General features: G+C 46.3%; 1 protein-coding gene across 1 annotated transcript in view; it reads right to left on the reverse strand.

Annotated features, from left to right (window-relative positions):
• CDC5L (cell division cycle 5 like) overlaps positions 1–21,558 on the reverse strand; it is a 47,172-nt gene that overhangs the window by 2,595 nt on the left and 23,019 nt on the right. The window contains exons 11-14 of the mRNA XM_070732464.1: positions 21,367–21,531; positions 20,177–20,257; positions 18,008–18,253; positions 15,874–16,071 (exon numbers count right to left, since the gene is read on the reverse strand). Coding sequence (XP_070588565.1) covers positions 15,874–16,071; positions 18,008–18,253; positions 20,177–20,257; positions 21,367–21,531 — 690 coding nt within the window. The remainder of the gene's footprint in view (positions 1–15,873; positions 16,072–18,007; positions 18,254–20,176; positions 20,258–21,366; positions 21,532–21,558) is intronic.

The raw sequence follows: 21,558 nt of genomic DNA on the forward strand, positions 1-21,558 counted from the left end.
CAATCAATATTAATAAAAATCTTAGTATACAAGCAACAAGTTACAGTCATACAGTCCTAAGTGGGAGGAAAAGGATGATAGGAATGATGAGAAAAAACTAGTAGAAATAGAAGTGCAGACTTAGTAAAAAGTTGACAGTGCTGAGCATAGTTCCCTGTAAGCTGCGCAGCGCGCTATAGCGCAGGCAAATTTTAAGGACAGCGCAGAGTTTTCCAAGCTGGCGCGGAGCGGGTTTCTCCCCGACCGACAGCTGATCCGCCCCTCCCAAGCTGTTGGTGGGAGAGAAAGCCCCGGCTTCCTGGGCTCTGCCGTCGGCCGCGCCCATCTCCTCCCACGCCCTTCCACTTCCCTTCGGTGTCGGAGGAGGCGTTGGCCTCCTTCCCAGCCGCCGTGCTGGGAGCTGCCCCCTGGAGCCAGGGGCAACGGGCCCAGAATCGGCCTCCTCCCCCACGCCGTGCAGGCCAGCAAATCGTCAAGGCTTCTGAGGTGAGCTGCGTGGCGGCAGCGGGAGGCAGAGCCAAGGGGAGGGCATGCCGGCCAGCAAAGCCGGCTTTCCGGGAAAGCAGTGTGCTTTTCAAATGCGCTGCTTTCCTGCACCTCTTTCCTGGGCAGGGGGGGGAGAAGGTGGCCGCCTCCCCACCCTGCCCAGGTAAAAGGTGTAGGAAAGCAGCGCATTTGAAAAGCGCACTGCTTTCCCGGAAAGTCGGCTTTGCTGGCCAGCACAGGGCTTGAACCCTGCACCCGTCAGCAAAGCTGGCTGCCCGCCAGCCCGATGTCTGTCCGTGTGTGTGGGGCCCCCCGAATGTGCCAGCCTGATGTCCGTCCATGTGTGTGTGGAGGTGAATCCACCATCCACGCCACCAGCCTGATGTCCGTGCGTGCGGGGGGGGGAGCCAATCCGCCAGCCACGCCGCCAGCCTGATGTCCGTCCGTGCAGGGGGGGACGAATCCGCCAGCCACGCCGCCAGCCTGATGTCCGTCCGTGCAGGGGGGGGGACGAATCCGCCAGCCACGCTGCCAGCCTGATGTCCGTCCGAGCGGGGAGTGTGTGAATCCGCCGGCCACGCCGCCAGCCTGATGTCCGTCCGTGCGGGGCGAATCTGCCAGCCACACCGCCAGCCTGATATCCGTCCGTACGGACATTGGGCTGGTGGGGTGGCCGGCGGATTGCTCCCCCCTAGCATGTACGGACATCGGGCTGGCGGCTGGCAGCCAGCTTTGCTGACGCCGGCCAGCAAAGCCGGCTTTCTGTGAAAGCAGCGCGCTTTTCAAATTCGCTGCTTTTCTGTGCGAGTCCCGCAGGCAGCCCAGCCGGGCGGCAGAGGAGGCCGAGGCGGAGTGGGGCTCCATGAGGCGAGCGGGCCTCGGCACGGCCTCAGCGAGGCGAGTGAGTCCTATAGAAGTGTTTGTGCCACGCCAGCCCGAATTTGAAAAGTGCGCTGTTTTCCCGGAAAGCCAGCTTTGCTGGCCGGCGTCAGCAAAGCTGGCTGCCCACCACCAACCCGATGTCTGTACGTGCTGGGGGGGGGGCAATCCGCCGGTCACCCCGCCAGCCCAATGTCCGTATGTGCAGGGGGGGGTGAATCTGCCGGCACTGCCGCCAGCCCGATGTCCATCCATGTGGGGGGAGGCGCGAATCTGCCGGCCACGCCACCAGCCTGATATCCGTCCGTGCGGGGGGCCTCTCTTTCTTTCTTTCTCTCTCTCCTTCATTCCCTCTTTCTCATCGACGGATTCGGGGGGCCCCGCATGGACGGACATCAGGCTGCCGGCATGGCCGGCGGATTCACCCCAGCCCCACACGGATGGACATCGGGCTGGCGGCAGTGCCGGCAGATTCCCCCCCGGCACGTACGGACATTGGGCTGGTGGGGTGGCCGGCGGATTGCTCCCCCCTAGCATGTACGGACATCGGGCTGGCGGCTGGCAGCCAGCTTTGCTGACGCCGGCCAGCAAAGCCGGCTTTCTGTGAAAGCAGCGCGCTTTTCAAATTCGCTGCTTTTCTGTGCGAGTCCCGCAGGCAGCCCAGCCGGGCGGCGGAGGAGGCCGAGGCGGAGTGGGGCTCCATGAGGCGAGCGGGCCTCGGCACGGCCTCAGCAAGGCGAGTGAGTCCTATAGAAGTGTTTGTGCCACGCCAGCCCGAATTTGAAAAGTGCGCTGTTTTCCCGGAAAGCCAGCTTTGCTGGCCGGCGTCAGCAAAGCTGGCTGCCCACCACCAACCCGATGTCTGTACGTGCTGGGGGGGGGGGCAATCCGCCGGTCACCCCGCCAGCCCAATGTCCGTACGTGCAGGGGGGGCGAATCCGCCGGCACTGCCGCCAGCCCGATGTCTATCCATGTGGGGGGAGGCGCGAATCCGCCGGCCACGCCACCAGCCTGATGTTCGTCCGTGCGGGGTGTCTGTGTGAATCCACCGCCCATGCCACCAACTCGATGACAAAGAGGGAATGAAAGAGGGAGAGAAAGAAAGAGAGAGATATAAAGGATAGAGAGAAAGAGGGAATGAAGGAGGGAGAGAAAGAGAGATGTATAAAGGATAGAGAGAGAGGGAGGGAGAGAAAGGAAAGAGAGAGAAAAGGAGGGAGAGATAGAGGGAATGAAGAAGGAAGAGAAACAAAGAAAGAGTGAGAGATATAAAGGATAGAAAGAGGGAGGGAGGGAGAGAAAGCGAGGGAGGGAGAGGAGGGAGAGAAAGAAAGAGAGAGATATAAATGATAGAGAGAAAGAGGGAGGAAGAGAAAGGAAAGAGAGAAAAAGAGGGCGAGAAAGAGGGAATGGAGGAAGAGAAAGAAAGAGTGAGAGATATAAAGGATAGAGAGAAGGAGGGAGGGAGAAAGGAAAGAGAGAAAAGGAGGGAGAGAAAGAGGGAATGAAGGAGGAAGAGAAAGAAAGAGTGAGAGCTATAAAGGATAGAGAGAAAGGGAGGGAGGGAAAGACAAAGAGGGAATGAAGGAGGGAGAGAAAGAAAGGGTGACAGATAGAAAGGATAGAGAGAAAGAGGGAGGGAAAGGGAGGGAGAAAAAGAGGGAATGATGGAGGGAGAAAGAAAGAGACATATATAAAGGATAGAGAGGAAGAGGGAGGGAGAGAACGGAAAGAGAAAGGGAGGGAGAGAAAGGAAAGAGATGAGAGAGGAAGGAGGAAAGAGAAAGGAGGGGGAGCGAATTATGGATGTCAGAACTCGCGTACGCCTGATAGTGTGCGCTCACACTTTATTTATTTAGACTTCTATGCCGCCCAGTCCCAAAAGGACTGCTGCTCAGACACTATACCTTTCTGCCCACACCGGGAAAAAATTAGAGGGAACACTGGTGCTGAGGGAATTATTTGTTTAGTAGAGTGATGGTGTTCGGGGAAAAAACTGTTCTTGTGTCTAGTTGTCTTGGTGTGCAGTGCTCTGTAGCGACGTTTTGAGGGTAGGAGTTGAAACAATTTGTGTCCAGGATGTGATGAGTCAGTAAATATTTTCACCGCCCTCTTTTTGATTCGTGCAGTATACAGGTCTTCAGTGGAAGGCAGGTTGGCAGCAATTGTTTTTTCTGCAATTCTGATTATCCTCTGAAGTCTCTGTCGGTCTTGTTGGGTTGCAGAACCAAACCAGACAGTTATAGAGGTGCAGATGACAGACTCAATGATTCCTCTGTAAAACTGTATCAGCAGCTCCTTGGGCAATTTGAGCTTCCTGAGTTGGCGCAGAAAGAACATTCTTTGTTGTGCTTTTTTGATGATGTTTTTGATGTTAAGGTACCATTTTAGGTCTTGAGATATGATAGAACCTAGAAATTTGAAGGTCTATACTGTTGATACTGTGTTGTCTAGCATTGTGAGAGGTGGAAATATGGAAATCAAATTTATTAACCAATGAAGGCCTGGATTTGGAGTCACACAAAAGATTAAAGTAGAAAAACTTACTACAGGCTGATCCAAATTTGATGTAATGTCCTTAAAACAAGTCAAAATGAGGCTCAGTATTGTGTGTGGCCTCCACGTGCCTGTATGACCTGGGCATGCTCCTGATTAGGTTGTGGATGGTCTCCTGAGGGATCTCCTCCCAGACCTGGACTAAAGCATCCGCCAACTCCTGGACAGTATGTGGTGCAACGTGACGTTGGTGGATGGAGTGAGACATGATGTCCCAGATGTACTCAATTGGATTCAGGTCTGGGGAACGTGCGGGCCAATCCATAGCTTCAATGCCTTCATCTTGCAAGAACTGCTGACACATTCCAGCCACAAGAGGTCTGGCATTGTCCTGCATTAGGAGGAACCCAGGGCCAACCGCACCAGCATATGGTCTCACAAGGGGTCTGAGGATCTCATCTCGGTACCTAATGGCAGTCAGACTACTTCTGGCGAGCACATGGAGGGCTGTGCGGCCCTCCAAAGAAAGGCCACCCCACACCATTAACTGACCCACTGCCAAACCAGTCATGCTGAAGGATGTTGCAGGCAGCAGATTGCTCCCTACGGCGTCTCCAGACTCTGTCACGTCTGTCACATGTGCTCAGTGTGAACCTACTTTTATCTGTGAAGAGCACAGGGCACCAGTGGCGACTTTGCCAATCCTGGTGTTCTGTGGCAAATACCAAGCGTCCTGCACGGTGTTGGGCTGTGAGCACAACCCCCATCTGTGGACGTCGGGCCCTCACTATCCTCAGGAAATCGGTTTGTGCAGACACATGCACATTTGTGGCCTGCTGGAGGTCATTTTGCAGGGCTCTGGCAGTGCTCCTCCTGTTCCTCCTTGCACAAAGGCGGAGGTAGAGGTCCTGCTGCTGGGTTGCTGCTCCTACGGTCCCCTCCACATCTCGTGTACTGGCATGTCTCCTGGTAGCGCCTCCAGTCTCTGGACACTATGCTGACAGACACAGCAAACCTTCTTGCTACAGCTCACACTGACGTGCCATCCTGGATGAGCTGCACTACCTGAGCCACTTGTATGGCCTGTAGAGCCCATCTCATGCTACCACGAGTGTGAAAGCTCAACCAACATTCAAAAGTGATCAAAACATCAGCCAGAAAGCATTGGTACTGAGATATGCTCTGAAGGTCCTCAACCAGCAGAACCACTCCTTTATTGAGTGTGTTTTGATAATTGCCAATAATTTCCATCTGTTGTCTATTCCATTTGCACAACAGCATGTGAAATTGATTGTCAATCAGTGTTGCTTACTAAGTGAACAGTTTGATTTCACAGAAGTTTGATTTACTTGGAGTTATATTGTGTGGTTTAAGCGTTCCCTTTATTTTTTTTGAGCAGTGTATTTCATGACCTAAAAGGATCACTTCAAAATGAATTCTGGAATTTTAAAATAATGAACATTTACAGACTGAAATAAATGTTAGTATTTAAGGAAAGGCACTTCTTCTAAAACAAATGTTTAATCCCACTCTTTATCATATCATAATACAAAGTTTGATGGGAAATTCAAAATGATAGGTATCATGTTAAAAAGCCATTTCTTAAACAAATGGAAATCTTTTTTCACAATTCCTATTGCAAATCTAAAAAGCATATTCTAAAGGACAGTTTGTTTCTTCCCCTTCAGAATCCTCCCTAAACAAACCAGTATCTGAATCTGGATTCATTTTCAAAGCTGAATACTTAGTTGTTTCTATCAGGAAAAGGAAACAAGCAGGAACAGCTGGCATCATTGCTGATAAACCATAGTGATAAAGAAGCTATGTGTTTAATTGTAGAGAAACTGCTGTTTTGATTGTCCAGTCTGTCTGTTTCTGTCTATCTCTATTTCTACATATACAAAACACTTATAAATTTACCTTCTATTTGTGCAATAGAAATTACATTATTGATATTAGTTTATAAAAGCCAGACTATGGCATTAAAAAAGATATACAACTTAAATTAAATTGTAAACTGCTCTGTTAGAAACGTGGTGTATAAATGTAACAAGTTCAATAATAAAATTTAAAAAAATGGAAAACAGGTGAAAATTCATACTGATAGTCACAAATCAATGGATTATTATAGTAAAGGCAAATAGAATGAAATTAATAGAATAGAGAAGCATAGTGTTGGATACATTCCTACATAAGCCACAGTGGCACAATGGTTAAAGTGCAGTACTTGCAAGCTACTTCTGCTGAATGCTGCCTGCCTGCAATTTAGCAGTTCAAATCTCACCAGGCTCAAGGCTGACTCAGCCTTCTATCCTTCTGAGGTGGGTTAAATGAAGACCCAAATTGTTGGGGCAATATGCTGACTTTGTAAAAGTGCTTAGAGAGGGCTGTAATTGTTGTAAAGCAGCATTATAGATCTAAGTGCTATTGCTATAAGGATTAGTACCTATATTCAAAGGTCAGTCTAAACAGAATATAAATTACGTCCAACAACATTTTGTTTATTGAACATAAGCACACACGTTACAAAACCATCTGAATTTGAGTAAAGGGAAATTTTTCCTATTCAAAATGTTCAGAAAAATGGATTTTCTTTCTTTCTGAATATTATTTGAAACTTTTTAACTAGTTGAGTTGCAGATGCATCTTGACATTCCAAATGAGGGGCCCATGATGGATAAAAAAAAATCACCACCATCATTTGCTCAAATTCTATGCACTAAGTTGCTATTCTTTTTGTTCTATAGTCTCATTTTTTGCTACCCACTTGGGAAAGGTATAGAATAGTGATGGTGAACCTATGGCACGGGTGCCACAGGTGGCACGCGGAGCCATATCTGCTGGCACGTGAGTTGTTGCCCTAGCTCAGCTCCAACGTGTATGTGTGTGCCAGCCAGCTGATTTCTGTCTCAGACAGAGGCTCTGGGAGGGCGTTTCTGGCTTCCAGAGAGCCTCCGTAGGGGAAGGGGGAAGACATATTTACCCTCCCCTGGCTCAGGGGAATCCTTGGAGCCCAGGGAGGGCAAAACATGAGCATATTGGGGTTACCAGAAGTTGGGAAACAGGCTGTTTCTGGCTTCCAGAGGGCCTTCGAGGGGTGGGAGAAGCTGTTTTCGCTCTCCCCAGGCATTGAATTATGGGTGTGGGCACTTGCACATGCGCAACAGCACACACCCACGATCTTTCGGCACCTGAGGGAAAAAAGGTTCGCCATCATTGGTATAGAACATCCCAAGAACATACATGGTCCTAACTCTTCAAAACCTATTTGAAGATTAATATCAGCACACAACTGATAGAACCATCTGCTATCAGGGCCTATCTAATAATAACAATGAAACAGAAATAGAATGCACGATGAAAAAGAGAAGTTGACATAGATTCTGGCAAAGACAGGTCAGACTGAAATGAAGCAACCAAAAGAAAAACCAACAGGGCCTTGGAGGGAATGAAACGTGCTGCAAGTATAGAACTAAATGGAAAGACTGATTTATGGGAGAGGTGTGCATTCCAATCAGGGACAGGGGGAAAAACTATATTCACTGTAGTTAACCAGTCAGGATTCCTTTATTAGAACACTAAATTGTACTACATCGTTTTAGGAGTTTAAATCTATATTGGGCATCTGACTCAAAGGAACTTTGAGATAATGCAGAGAAATTGATGAGCAACTTGATTAGCAACACTGGGTTGTTGTTTTTCCCACTATTTCATGTAAATATAGTAAGCAAACAGCATATGCCAGAAGAATGGATTTATCCTCTTTTTCCATCCTTTGCAGAGATGGAAAGGAAGGACAATCACAGAAAATAGGCGTTGATTGCTTACCTGAACGCCTCTTCTCGTACGGTGAGCGGGTACAGCAGTCACATGGGTTGCTCATGTCCAATCCGGTGGAACTGAGCCTAGTATTAAAAAAGCTTGCCGGATCCGCCCCTTCCCCAGAATTCGCGAATCCATAGACTAGGCTCAGTTGTGAAGCTCTGTAGTGTTCAACTCTCATTGTTAGAGGAAGAAAGAGATAGAAAGGTAAAGAAGACACATACAAGGGCGGGAAGTGACTGCTGTACCCGCTCACCGTACGAGAAGAGGCGTTCAGGTAAGCAATCAACGCCTATTCTCCGTACTGAAGGAGCGGGTCCAGCAGTCACATGGGACATACCCAATAGATGGTCCCTAGGGTGGGATTAGCTTGCTATCGTGTGAGATAACGGATTGGAGTACCCTTCTGCCGAAGGCAGCGTCCGCTGAAGCGTAAGAATCAATTTTGTAGTGCCTGATGAAGGAATTTGGCGAGGCCCAAGTGGCTGCTTTGCAGACCTCCTCCAACGGGGCTTGAGTCGCCCAAGCGGCCGAGGTGGCTGCGCTCCTGGTGGAATGCGCAGTGATGTTCCTTGGAACTGAGAGGGAGGCCGACTCATAGGCCTTAGATATAGTCCCTCTGATCCAACGGCCTATTACTGTTGAAGACACTTTGGCCCCCATGACTCTGGGATGATAGGCTACAAAAAGTGCTTCTGACCTCCGAAAGGGTCCTGTGCGTTGGATATATATTCTCAGCGCTCTGGTGAGATCCAGGGTGTGCCATCTAATTGCCAAGGGATGGTCTCGTTGGAGGCAGAAGGAAGGTAGGACAATATCCTGAGATCTGTGGAACATGGAACTGACCTTGGGTAAGAAGGTGGGGTCCAGTCGCAAGACTACCTTGTCCTGATGGAATTGGCAAAGGTCCTGCCTGATTGAGAGGGCAGCCAGCTCCGAAATGCGTCGGGCAGAGGTAATAGCCACCAGAAAGGCTACCTTAAAGGATAGGTACCTGAGGGACGCCGATTTTAGGGGTTCGTATGGTGCCTGCGTGAGGGAGTGGAGAACCCGTGGCAAATCCCAGGATGGATACCTGTGGACCTTGGAAGGTCTGAGGTTGGCTATGCCCTTGAGGAATTCCTGAACTTCAGGGAAGGATCGGAGAGGCTGTCTGCGGGGGCCCCCTAGGACAGATGAAATGGCTGCCAGATGACGCCGGAGGGTGCTGGTGGAGAGTCCTTTATGGAAACCTTGCATAAGGAAGGAAATAATTCTGTGTATGGGGATGCACAGAGGGGAGAGACCTTCCTGAAGACACCACTGGTGAAACTTGGACCACGTGTGGTCGTAGATTCGGTTGGTCGAGCCCCTTCTGGCCTTTAGAATGACCTCCACTGAATCAGGGTCATGCCCACGCAGCTCTAAATCTCTCCTGATAACAGCCAGGCGGTGAGGTGGAACCACTCCGGGTCTGGATGGAAAGAGGCCCCCTGCCGCAGCATATCCCCCGAAACGGGGAGTCGCCAAGGGTCCTGGACGGACAGCTGTTGGAGATCTGCGAACCAGGGCCGGCGGGGCCAATGAGGGGCGATTAAGATTACTCGGGCCCTCTCGGTGAGGACCTTGTGAATCACGTCCGGGAGGATTGGAATCGGAGGAAATGCATAGAGTAGGCCTGGAGGCCATGGACTCCGGAGGGCATTGATCGCTTCCGCTCCCGGGGATGGAAATCTGGAATAGAAGCGAGGGAGTTGGGCGTTCGCATTGGTCGCGAAGAGATCCAGGACTGGTAGGCCGAATCTGAGGGTGATTTGATGGAACAGGTCTTGATGGAGGTTCCACTCTCCTGGGTCTATCGTTGCCCGGGATAGCCAATCCGCCTGGATGTTGAGACTCCCCGAGATGTGATCGGCTAGGAGCGACTGGAGATGTTTTTCCGCCCAAAGGCCCAGCTTGAGGGCCTCCCTCATGAGAGCCTTGGATCTCGTGCCCCCTTGCCTGCAGATATGGCTTTTTGTGGCAATGTTGTCGGTGAGAATGAGAACGTGCCTGTTGGGGATGCGAGGAGAGAAATGCTTCAGAGCCAGGGAGACGGCTCTTAACTCTAGCCAATTTATTGGCCTGGAAGCTTCCTCCGGGGACCACGTGCCCTGGGCTATCATCCCCTGGGCGTGGGCGCCCCATCCCGATAGACTGGCATCTGTGGTGATGACAAATTGATCCGGGCACCTGAACGGGGATCCTCTGTCCATGGCCGGAGACTTCCACCACTTGAAGGATCTGCGAACACTCAGTGGGATGACAATGCGTCGATTTGAGTTGCTGTGCCCCGATCTCTGAAAAGGCAACAGAAGCCACTGGAGTTCCCTAGCATGAAGGCGAGCCCAGGGAATGATGCCTATGCATGACACCATCTTCCCCAAAAGAGAAGATAGAGTAACTATGGATACTGAAGGATTAGATAAAATGTTAGAAATTAACTCCACTATACTGAGTTTTCTCTCGGGAGAGAGAAAAACCTGGGAAGATTTTGAATCAATAATGGCTCCCAGGTGAGGAATGGAAGTGGAAGGTTGGAGGTGACTTTTTTCAAAGTTGATGGAAAACCCATGGTCCTGAAGGACTGACATGGTGACAGAAAGGTCTGATTTCACTCTCTCTAGGGAGTTCCCATGAATTAAAATATCATCAAGATAACATAAAATGTGGATGGGAGACGCCCGGATATAGGCCGCCAGGGACCCCAAGAGCTTTGTGAAGACCCGAGGGGCCGAGGAAAGGCCAAATGGCATCGCCCTATACTGGAAATGCCTGCCTTGAAAGGAAAAACGTAAAAATTTTCTGTGGCATTTGGCTATAGGAATGTGAAGGTAGGCCTCAGTGAGGTCTAAGGAGACCATGAAATCTCCCGAGTGAATGGCGGCCAAAATAGAAGACAAGGAGTGCATTTTAAACTTCCTATATTTGATGAATAGGTTTAGTTTCTTTAAATCCAAAATGGCTCTCCAACCTCCGGAGGACTTTGGAACCATAAATAGGATGGAGTAAAAACCTAGGCCCTTCTGACCGGAAGGGACCGGCTGAATGGCTCTAATGGACAATAGATGAGAAATGGCCTCCTCCATACGGTTACAATCTGAGGATGACCTGGGCGAAGGGCAGGAAATAAAACGTTTAGGGGGAGGAGAAATAAATTCTAAAAGAAGGCCTGATTGAACAGTGTCAATGACCCAAGGGTCCTTGGAGGTGAGACGCCAATTTGCAGCGAAATGAGCTAGGCGACCCCCTATGGGAATGGAGGAAAGGTTACCATCTAGGTTTTTTTGAAGCCCTGTTAGAGGCAGCTCCCCTTTGGAAACGAAAACCCCTACCCCTGGAGTTCCTACCTTGGGAACGAAAGCGGGGGGAATACTGACCTGGAGATCTCTGATAGGAAGCCGCTTGATCTTGCTGGCGCCCTGGGCGACGAAAGGACTGCGTTTTAGTAACCTTTTTTGTGGTTGGGCCCAAAACCTTCTTCTTGTCTGTGGTCTCCGTGAGGAGAGGATCCAGAAGATCACCGAAGAGAAGGTCGCGCTTTAAGGGGCCCTGGGATAACTGCCACTTTTGGCGAACTCCCGCTTGCCAAGGGCGAATCCATAGGAGTCTTCTTGCCGTTGTAGAGGCTGCAATAGACTTAGCAGAAAATCTAGTAGATTGTAAGGTGGCATCAGCCACGTACTGGGCAGCTGCAAAGACCTTGTTGAAGTCTTGTTGACCTCTCAAGTCATCTGGAGGAATGTGCTGTTGAAGTTGGCGAAGCCACAGCAGCATGGCTCTGGAGAAGAAGGAGGCTGCTGCAGAACTTTTAATGGCCCAGGAATCAGCGGAGAAACCTCTTTTGAGCATTTGCTCGATGCGCTTGTCCTCTGGACGGAGGACTTCCTCCGCCTCGCCTGGCACAGCCGCTGCCGAGTGAAGAATTTTGACAGGTTCATCTGGTTTGGGAAAAGATAGAAGCTCTTCATAGGAAGAGGAGAGTTTATACAACTTTCTGTCCTTGGTAGAGGGATTAAGGCCAGAGGCTGGAAAATCCCACTGTTTAAGTAAGGCATCTTTAAATAATTTAGGCATAGGGATTACCTCGTTATCCTCCTGTTCCTCTGTGAAGTAAGGTAAATTCTCCTCCGGGGGATCAGTGGAAGTGGAGGCTTGTTTCTCCTGGGCCGATAATCCCGTAGAAATTCTAGCTTTGAGGAGGAGAGATTTGAATAGTTGAGAAGGGAAAATAGTAATGGGAGGAGGGACCTTTATTTGGGATTCCTCGTCCTCAGATAGGCCCTGGAAAGGGTCTTCATCCTCCTCTACATCCTCATATTCATCTTGGGAGGACTCTGAGTCATCCTGAATAGGAGCTCTGACCGCTGGGGAAGAACCCAAGGGGCGGGAGGAACGAGAAGGAGGAAGAGGTAAAGGAAGCTCATTGATGGAGGAGAGTTTGGCATCAATGGCTTTGGACAACACAGCAAAAATAGATTGGAACTCAGGAGGTAAACTGGAAATATCAGCAGAAATGGCAGAAGAATCCCTAAGGGCCTGGGAGGATCCTGGCTGGGGGGAATCTTCCATAATATCTGGTTCCTCTGGACCTATGCCCCATAGGTTAGGTTGGGGTCTGTCTAGGTTTGGCTCATCCAGAGATAACACAGGGACCCCAGAAGGAGGCAGGCTAGAGGCCTCTGGTGGGTCTTGACTACTGATTACTTGGGCCTGCACTTTCAAACGTTTTGCTGATTTATCATGAATCTTTTGTAGGGCTAGGTCCCTTCTCTTCTCGGCCCTGGTGACCTTGGTCGAGGGGCGGGCCCCTGGAGAAGAGGAGGAAGAGGCCTGGGGGATACTAGTAATCTCATCGCCTGTAGGCCTGGCCTCTCTGGGACCTTTAGTTGTGCCTCTCTTGGGAAAGGTAGCCATAGTCTGACAATTAACAGAAGACAAGGCTGAGCCAATAATTAAATTATAAGGAGAAGATTTCAAGGACTTCCCAAGAGGAATGGATCCTGCTTCGAGGCCTCGAAGCTGCTGAAACGTGAGGACAATCTGGGCAAACCCAGAGTTCGTGCCCCCAAATCCAGCGGGGCCAGCCTCCCTAAACTTTGCAATTAAGTAAAACCAAGGCACTCTGGTTGGAGGCTAGGCCGGTGGAGAATTTAGCCTGGGACCCCCAAGGCCCGCTCCCGGATCCACGCGGTGGACTGAGGCCTACGCGGCTGGCAGAAGGCCAACACGAGAGGCCTAGATATTTTAAGAAAGGGCGCGAAGGCCTTCGCGCCAAAAAATCGCTTCGTAGAATTTCTTAAGGGGAAAAGCGATCGACTAAGTCCAGGAGACTAAAGGCGTCCCACTCCGCAGGAGGTATTTTATAAGCCCTTAAATATATTTTTATACAATAATTAAGCAATAATCCAATAATAAATACTTGCACCAGGACCTCCAGGCCAAGGGATTAGAAGAATCCACAAGCGGCCGCAGGAATCGTAACCGGCAAAACCGCCGGGGGAAAACGAAACCGCAACTTCTCCCAAGTAAAAAAGCCTAGCCGCTTTTTATTTTTTTTCCTTTTAAAAACGGCTGGCGCAAATAGTGCAAGTAATTGAATAAAGACAATAAATCTTACTACTTTTTTGAAGGAAAGGTCGAAGGGAAGGTGTTAGAATGTTGAACGAGCATTCACAATACAACCGCAGGATATGCGAACTGAGCGAATTCTGGGGAAGGGGCGGATCCGGCAAGCTTTTTTAATACTAGGCTCAGTTCCACCGGATTGGACATGAGCAACCCATGTGACTGCTGGACCCGCTCCTTCAGTACGGAGAATTAGCTTGGTCCTTCCCAGCTGCCTATACAGAGGATGAAGCCCTGTACTGACATCCCACAAAATAGATTTTAGCAGATTTCAGAAAAAAACGAAGTGTGTATATTTTCTAACAATTTGAAGGAAACACTCATGTATCTCAGTGTTTAGATATACAGTAGAACCCCGACTTACGAGACTAATTGGTTCCGGAAGGAGGCTCGTAAGTCGGAACGCTCGTATGACGAAACATTGTTTCCCATAGGAAACAATGTAAAGTCAATTAATCCGTGCAACAAAAAAACCCGCTGCCGCCGAACGCGGAAGTTAGCGTTCAGAGACAGATGCGAAGCAGCGCGCGTGTTTTAAAACGTGGCAGCCGGCCTGGGGGGCTCGGGGGGAAGCCCCCGAGCCCTCCAGGCCGGCTGTGACGTTTTAAAACACGCGCGCTGCTTCGCAGCTCTCTGCTGAATCCGGAACGCTAACTTCCGCGTTCGGATTCAGCAGACAGCTGCGAAGCAGTGTGCGTGTTTTAAAACGTCACAGCCGGCCTGGGGGGCTAGGGGGGAAGCCCCCGAGCCCCCCAGGCCGGCTGCCACGTTTTAAAACACGCGCGCTGCTTCGCAGCTGTCTGCTGAATCCGAACGCGGAAGTTAGTGTTCCGGATTCAGCAGAGAGCTGCGAAGCGGCGCACGTGTTTTAAAAGGTTGCAGCCGGCCTGGGGGGCTTGCCAGCACCCCCCCGAGCCCCCCAGGCCGGCTGCAACCTTTTAAAACACGCGGGATACGAGCGCCAAGGAGCTGTCTCCTGAAGCCGAAAGCGGAAGTTAGTGTTCGGCTTCAGGAGACAGCTCCTTGGCGCTCGTATCCCGAATGTGAGCTCGGGAGGCGAACAAAAATGTCGCTCCCCTCCCAGCTCTTATCTCGATTAGCTCGTAAGTAGAGCTGCTCGTATGTCGAGGTTCCACTGTATGTATTTAGGAAGCCATAATCCATACAACTATGTAAAAACAGAGAATTCACCTTACATTTAGATATATTTTAATAAAGTGGTACAATAATAATTTGGTTTGTGTCTATTATTTGTAAAAAGCAGAATACCTAAGGGGCATATATGAGAATCAAAGAAAGATTAAAGATCATTCTTGAAATTCTAGACAAGACTAACAAACAATGCACATGAAGATATGTGAAGACAATAGCTTTAAAAAAATAACTTTTCATTTGTATCATGATTTTAGAGTGCAATCTAATGTGTGTTTGGGTATTAAGAAATAAGCCTTATTGAACTTGAAGTTTTCTTTCAATTAAATGTCAACAAATTGGGAGCCTTAATCTATATGGTCACAAATCTGAGTGAATATTTAATATTCATATTTAAGATAGCATATAATTTTCATTTGGAAAGAAAAATATGCTGGAATATTAAAGATAGCAGTTCATCTTCCATATTATATAACCATGTAATGGAAGACACTGAAGAGCAATAGTGCACTCTGCTGGACTATATGTATGTTCTATATATTGTAAGTTTTTTAAAAAAATAAAGAGACTATTTTCACCTTTTACCAGGTATTTGTGTTAATTTCAGCTACACCTCCCATACAGAATATACTTCAATGTAATATTTATAAACAATTTATATCTGCCACTTCTAAATCGCTAGATGCACCCACACATATTCATTTACATGACACAAATACTAATTTTATGCAAGTGTAGTTACATAAAACAAAATGACAGGTAATCTATCATACAATAGCACTACTACAAATTTGCAAACCGTTTGCAAATTTGCAAAATTGGTAGACCCAGGTATGGTTTTGGATGATCACCAAAACATCCACTTAAAATCCATTTATGGAATGCCATTCAATTATCTCATCTAGGCTTTAGGTTTGTGAAGTGCAAAGTAACTTGTTCAGTACAAATGTGAGATTTTTTTGCAAGTCCATCAGACATGATAAAATGTCTCTATTTTTCACATTTCCACATCCAATGTAAATTTGAAACAACTTTATACATTCTAGATAATTTTTCGGGACTCATGTACCAAAGGTGAGTTAGCTGTCTCTAACACAAGAGTATTAGAGTCATTCCATTGGAGAACATTTATAACACACCTTATTCATTTTCCCTTTGGCTAATATAAGCTGAAAGGATTTTAGGTGAAACTATAAAGTGCTTGGCTGCTCATCAGTATGTAATTTTTGCTTTTTAATTTTGTAATCTCTCTCTCTCCTTGGGGCTTCCCTTTTTTTCTTAGTAACAGTGCAGAAAACGTTTACCATTGCCTTCATACAGAATAATCTAAATTATATTTTTTAACTAATAAAAACTGCCAGAGAATCAGGACAAAAAAGATGTTATACTAACCTCTAATCTCTTCTCAAGTGACTCAATCCTGTCCTTTTTACTGGCCAAATTGGCTCGTGTGTAGCGACTCTGCCCAGGAAGGAACAGTACCTGGCTGTAACATTCTTCCCACACCTGATTATAAGCTTCACTTGAAAGCTCTCCATGGCTCATCCCTTGCTTCACAACTTCCATTTCTTGGGTCAGAAAGTCTTCAGCCTGTTTGGAATAAAAGTTGTAGTAAACTTTTTACTGACCTGAGCCAGGGACATTTTTCTTATTTGAAGAACATACAGGTAAACCTCAACTTATGACCACAATTGAGCCCAAAAATTTGTTCAGTGACTTTTGCCCTGTTTTACAACTTTTCTCACATTTGTTAAGTGAATCACTGCAGTTCTTAAATTAATAACATGCTTGTAAAGTGAATCTGGTTTCCCCATTGACTTGGGTTGTTCAAATATTGCAAAAGGGGATCACGTGACACCGGACACTGCACTCATCATAAATGTGAGTCAGTTGTCAAGCATACTAATGTAAATCACATGACTGTGGGGATGCTGCAACAGTAGTAATTGTGAAAAATGGTGGGTAGGTCAACATTTTTCAGGGCTGTTGTAACACTAAATGAACTGCCTTTACTTTGAATAGGCCAATTACATGGTCAATAAATAAAGATTTTTTAAAAAAATCATATTCCCCTTTCAGGTTTTCTGTCCTTAACATTTTGGAATCAATTTTCAGTGGCAGCGGATCTACTGAAAATTGTTTTTTTTTTTTTACAGTTTTATACATTTTGGCATCATAGATCAACATGAGCAGCATCAGAATCTTATTTGTATGTACAAAAAGGACAATGAGAAGTGGACCACTGTATTCATATTATGGGATTACAAAGTCATCAAACTGACAGCTGGATTTATTAGGCCTAACTGGGGTACTGCTTAATATAACTTAAGATAAAAATCTGAGAAAATGTTTTAGAGAAAGACTTTATCTGAGATAACAAGAAAACTTGACCTGAGAAACTGAAATATAAGCTTAAATTTCTTTCCTTTCTTCATTATTTCTCCCTCAAACCAGGCACTCAACGTCATCACCAAATAAAAATCTAAAAGCCTTAAGATGCTTATTCTTGATTTCCAAAATTCCAAGACAATGAAATTAGAAAATGAAATGCAAAGTGTTTAGAACTTGATTTATGATGAGCCACATCAAATATATTGTATTAATAATAAAATGGTTAGAAAATCATTCAAAACATTAAGAAATCTAAATGATCAAGCAGCAACTTCTTAATATAAGCTAGGCATATAATGAATCTTCAATACATGTTCTAAACATTCTCAGAAAAATATTTTACATCAGAAATGTGGAACAGGTGTAACATAAAAATCAAAAATTGTGCTCCAGTCTCTTAGTGAAATGCATGTCTCAGGAACAATGGGAAGGAGCAGCTGCAAAACAACGAAAGGACAACAGTTGGGGTGAAGTGAAATGTAGTTTCTGCTAATCCTGGCTAATTCATGCCATTCCTCTTTTGATAAAATACAGGACAGGAAAAAAAAGCTGGGAGCTCTATCTAGGTCATGTGCAAGCATGATTTTATCAACCAGTACAACCTCAAGTCCTCATATTTCAGAGAAGGTAAAGATAGACCCATATAAAGGTGATTCAACTGATATCATTTGATATTTCATTCCCCAATTTAGGCAAAGTATGAAGTAGCTGAAAAAAACCCCTACATTGGGAGAGAGTACGCATAAGGAAGGTTGAAGGTTTCTGAGGAGACAAATGTCTGCTCAAGGCCCTGTGGATCAGATGTTTGGATGGATCAGACCTGAGAGCTATAGGTTATCCATCCCAGATTTTCAGTACCTGGTAATTGCAGAAGTGCATTGATGTACTAGAGAGTAGATATTGGGAGAATCTTCAAGCAGACCCACATATCTAACATCACAATGAACCCTAGTAGCCTGCTAATTAACTGCTTGGTTGCAGCAGCAGATTAGTAAATTGTCTTTTCTAGCACAGCTGGTGAGGCCATACTTTTAAAAGCAAATATGCATATTCAGCCCTAATCTCACCCTGGTACCAAAAGAATTATAAGCAGACAAAAGAGGGACCAAAATGATACCAATAAATATTATGTGACCTTCTTGAGCTCTTCTTTTGAAAACTTTTCATACGGATTGTGTTCAAGATATGCTATATGTTCTGTGCTATTGGTTCCCAGTCCTGGAACTTTCATCTTCTTGCTGCCTGGGACCTCCCCATAAGGATGATGCAGAAGATCAAAGTGAAGCATAGTGATCATCTCTTTCTTAATCAGTTCTTCACTCTTCTGTAAATCTGTTAGAGGTGGCTCTACATTTAAAGGTCGCAGAATTGTTTCATTTACCTAAAACAAACCAACAAAAGATCATTCACAATTATTTATTTATTTATTAAATTTGTATGCCGCCCCTCTCCATAGACTTAAGACTTGTCACTTAAGAGCAATCTTTTATAATCTAAATTCTACTTTTATTAGATTCATGTACAGTGATCCCTCGATTAGCACGGTCTCGATTAGTGCGAAACGCTACAACACGGTTTTTCAAAAAATATTAATTAAAAAATAAGTCCGCGGTTTTTTTTCTACACCACGGTTTTTCCCACCCGATGACGTCATACGTCATCACCAAGAGTCACTTCTCTGTCTCTTTCTCTTTCTTTCCTGTCATTCTCTGCTTCAATCATTTTCTCATTTCTCTTTTTTTCTCACCTTTTTTCTATCATTTCTCTCTCTCTTTCTCTCCCTGTTGCCGGCGTGGTATATGAGAGAGAAAGAGAGAGGCAATCATTTTCTCATTTCTCTTTTTTTTCTCACCTTTTTTCTATCATTTCTCTCTTTCTCTCCCTGTTGCCGGCGTGGTATATGAGAGAAAGAGAGAGGCAGAGGTCGGGCGCATTACCGGGAGGTGGAGGCAGCGTGGGGACGCTGGGTGCCGGGGACACCGAGGAGGGGGTGGACGTGGCCTCTCAGCTGCAGAGCCGAACAAGGGCGGAGGCAACGGCGGAGTCCGGCGCTGGGGCCATGCGGGGCCGCTCATCCAGGGGGGCGTGGACTGGCAAGTCGCCCTCCTTTCTCTCTCTTTCTCTCTCTTATACTACACCGGTAACAGGGAGAGAAAGAGAGAGAGCGGAGGGCACCTTGCCGGTCCACGCCCCCCTAGATGAGCGGCTCCGCATGGCCCCAGCGCCGCCCAGGCAAAGGGGAAACCCCAAGATCGCTTGCCGCTTGCCGTATTGCAGCGAAGGAGGCGAAGCAAGGCTCCAAGCTGCAATACGGCAAGCGGCAAGCGATCTTGGGGTTTCCCCTTTGCCTGGGCGGCGGGAAGACCAAGGGAAGGTTCCTTCAGCCGCCCAACACCTGATCCGCTCCGCAGCGCGGCAGCAGCGAGGAGCCGAAGATGGGGTTTCCCCTTTGCCTGGGCAACGGGGAAACCCCATCTTCGGCTCCTCGCTGCTTCCGCGCTGCGGAGCAGATCAGCTGTTGGGCAGCCGAAGGAACCTTCCCTTGGTCTTCCCCACCGCCCACACGCAAACTCCACCATCTGCGCATGTGCGGCCATGAAAAAAATGGCGCGCATGCGCAGATGGTGTTTTTTACTTCCGCACCACTATAACGCGGAAATCGATTAGCGCGGGAGGTCTTGGAACGTAACCCCCGCGCTAATCGAGGGATCACTGTACTCTGCAACTCGAGCACAGATATACACATTTTTGTATGTAGATTGTTCTGAGTTCAGGTTTTGCCCTGTGTAATATTTTGCATGTCTATGCGACGTTTCGGTGAAATCACATTCACCATCATCAGGCTGAAGTTTTAAGCTTCGTGTTGCTGTAAATATGGAATGTTTGTAACTGCCATTTCTTCCTTATATATAGTGTTGGGGGTGGAGATTTGGTTTGAATGTAGCAAATAGATTGGGTGACTATGTTTTAGTGATTTGATTGGTTGGTGTGATTCCACCAACCAATCAAATCACTAAAGCATAGTCACCCAATCTATTTGCTACATTCAAACCAAATCTCCACCTCCACACTATATATAAGGAAGAAATGGCAGTTACAAACATTCCATATTTACAGCAACACGAAATCAAAACTACATCAGTGGGTTTTCTGAAAGGGATACTTTAAAAAGAAAGGGTGGTCCTAATAGGCCCTTTCTCCACCTTAGACTTCATGACTAACTCTTATACTAACTTTGCAAGATCTATTATTTTACCCTCTTACGGAAATAGGCACATATTTATTAGAATTAGGAATAACTTACTTCAGAAGGTCGTGGCAGATCTTTCTGAACAGCTTTGTGCATTCGCTTTAAAGCCTTTAGACGCTCCATTTCTCGAATGGTCTGGAAAGAGATTTTAGTAGTTAGGGTGAGTTTTTGCAAGACTTCTCAGCAACACAGAGCACAAGGAAAAGCCAACAAAATCTGTTAGAGAAGATAGTGTCCTAAACCAAATACAGAGCAGGGAATTTTCTTTTTTAAAAAATCCCATTTTACAATACAAAATCATTGTTCCATAAAGCAGAACAACTTGTTGCAGACTTTTCCAAGGCAGGATTACAACTCACAGCTTCCTGGTTTCTAGACCAGCAAATAAAATTTACCATATTATAGGAAATCTACATTCCAAATTGCAACTGACGGACCACCTCACTACTCATACTGTCTCTGTTTATACACAAGTTAGTTATCAGTCTGTATTATCCTAATCCCAAAAGTATGGTGCAGAAAGTCAGTAACTGAACAGATACATATGAATATATCTCCAAGTACTGTCACATTTTTTTAAACTGCAGTCATTTTTTCACTGATAATGAAGGAGTATATAGGTAGTTCACATAACTGCCTCCTAAATGGTTTAGGAAGTGATCATTATCTTAAGTCACAGTTACTTACCCATGATTTACTCAAAGGTTTCCTGGGATTGCATAATACAGTGAGTCAAAGTCTAACCACAATGGTGGAATTCATGCAGTGCAAAGTTAAGATGTAGTTAGGTATAACTTTTCAAATAACGCCAGAGAGATACCTGAATATTGGCCAAGAATCTTAATTTAAAAATTATCTTCAGCCACAGGATAATAACTCAAATGATGCATTTATACCTAACAACTGAAGAACTACAAAGCTCAACCTTCATGTTCTTCTAATAGATAATCAGAAGTCTGCTTGATCTAGCCTGTTGAATGTTTTCCGAAGAATCCTTGTCTGAATCCCATTCTTATATTTCCATGCCCCAGGCAGAAATCTGATACCCTGATCTCTAATATTTTTAATCGCATTTTTTGCAATTTATCATTTGAACAGAGTTTACACTTATTTATTGCTAGCTCTGTGAGAGAATATTCCTTAGAAGGACATATAAACTAAATAATCATAATACCTGGGAAGATATATTATAGGCATCCTTTTGTTCTAAGATGACAAATTAATCCCTCTTTCATACATTTTACCTGTTTGCGAGCATCTGCATCAGCTGCATCTTCTATGTATGTATCATCTGCATTATGATCATCAAGCTCCTTCTCTGCATTTTCTGGTAGGACAATTTCAAAGTCGTTCTTTGGAGCAGGAAGACCCATCAATCCTAGACGCAAATTTTCACGGGATTCTCTTTCCTACAAAATGTTAAAAGAATTTAATAA

This window comes from Erythrolamprus reginae, chromosome 1, assembly GCF_031021105.1.
Source record: "Erythrolamprus reginae isolate rEryReg1 chromosome 1, rEryReg1.hap1, whole genome shotgun sequence".
NCBI classification, from domain to species: domain Eukaryota; kingdom Metazoa; phylum Chordata; class Lepidosauria; order Squamata; family Dipsadidae; genus Erythrolamprus; species Erythrolamprus reginae.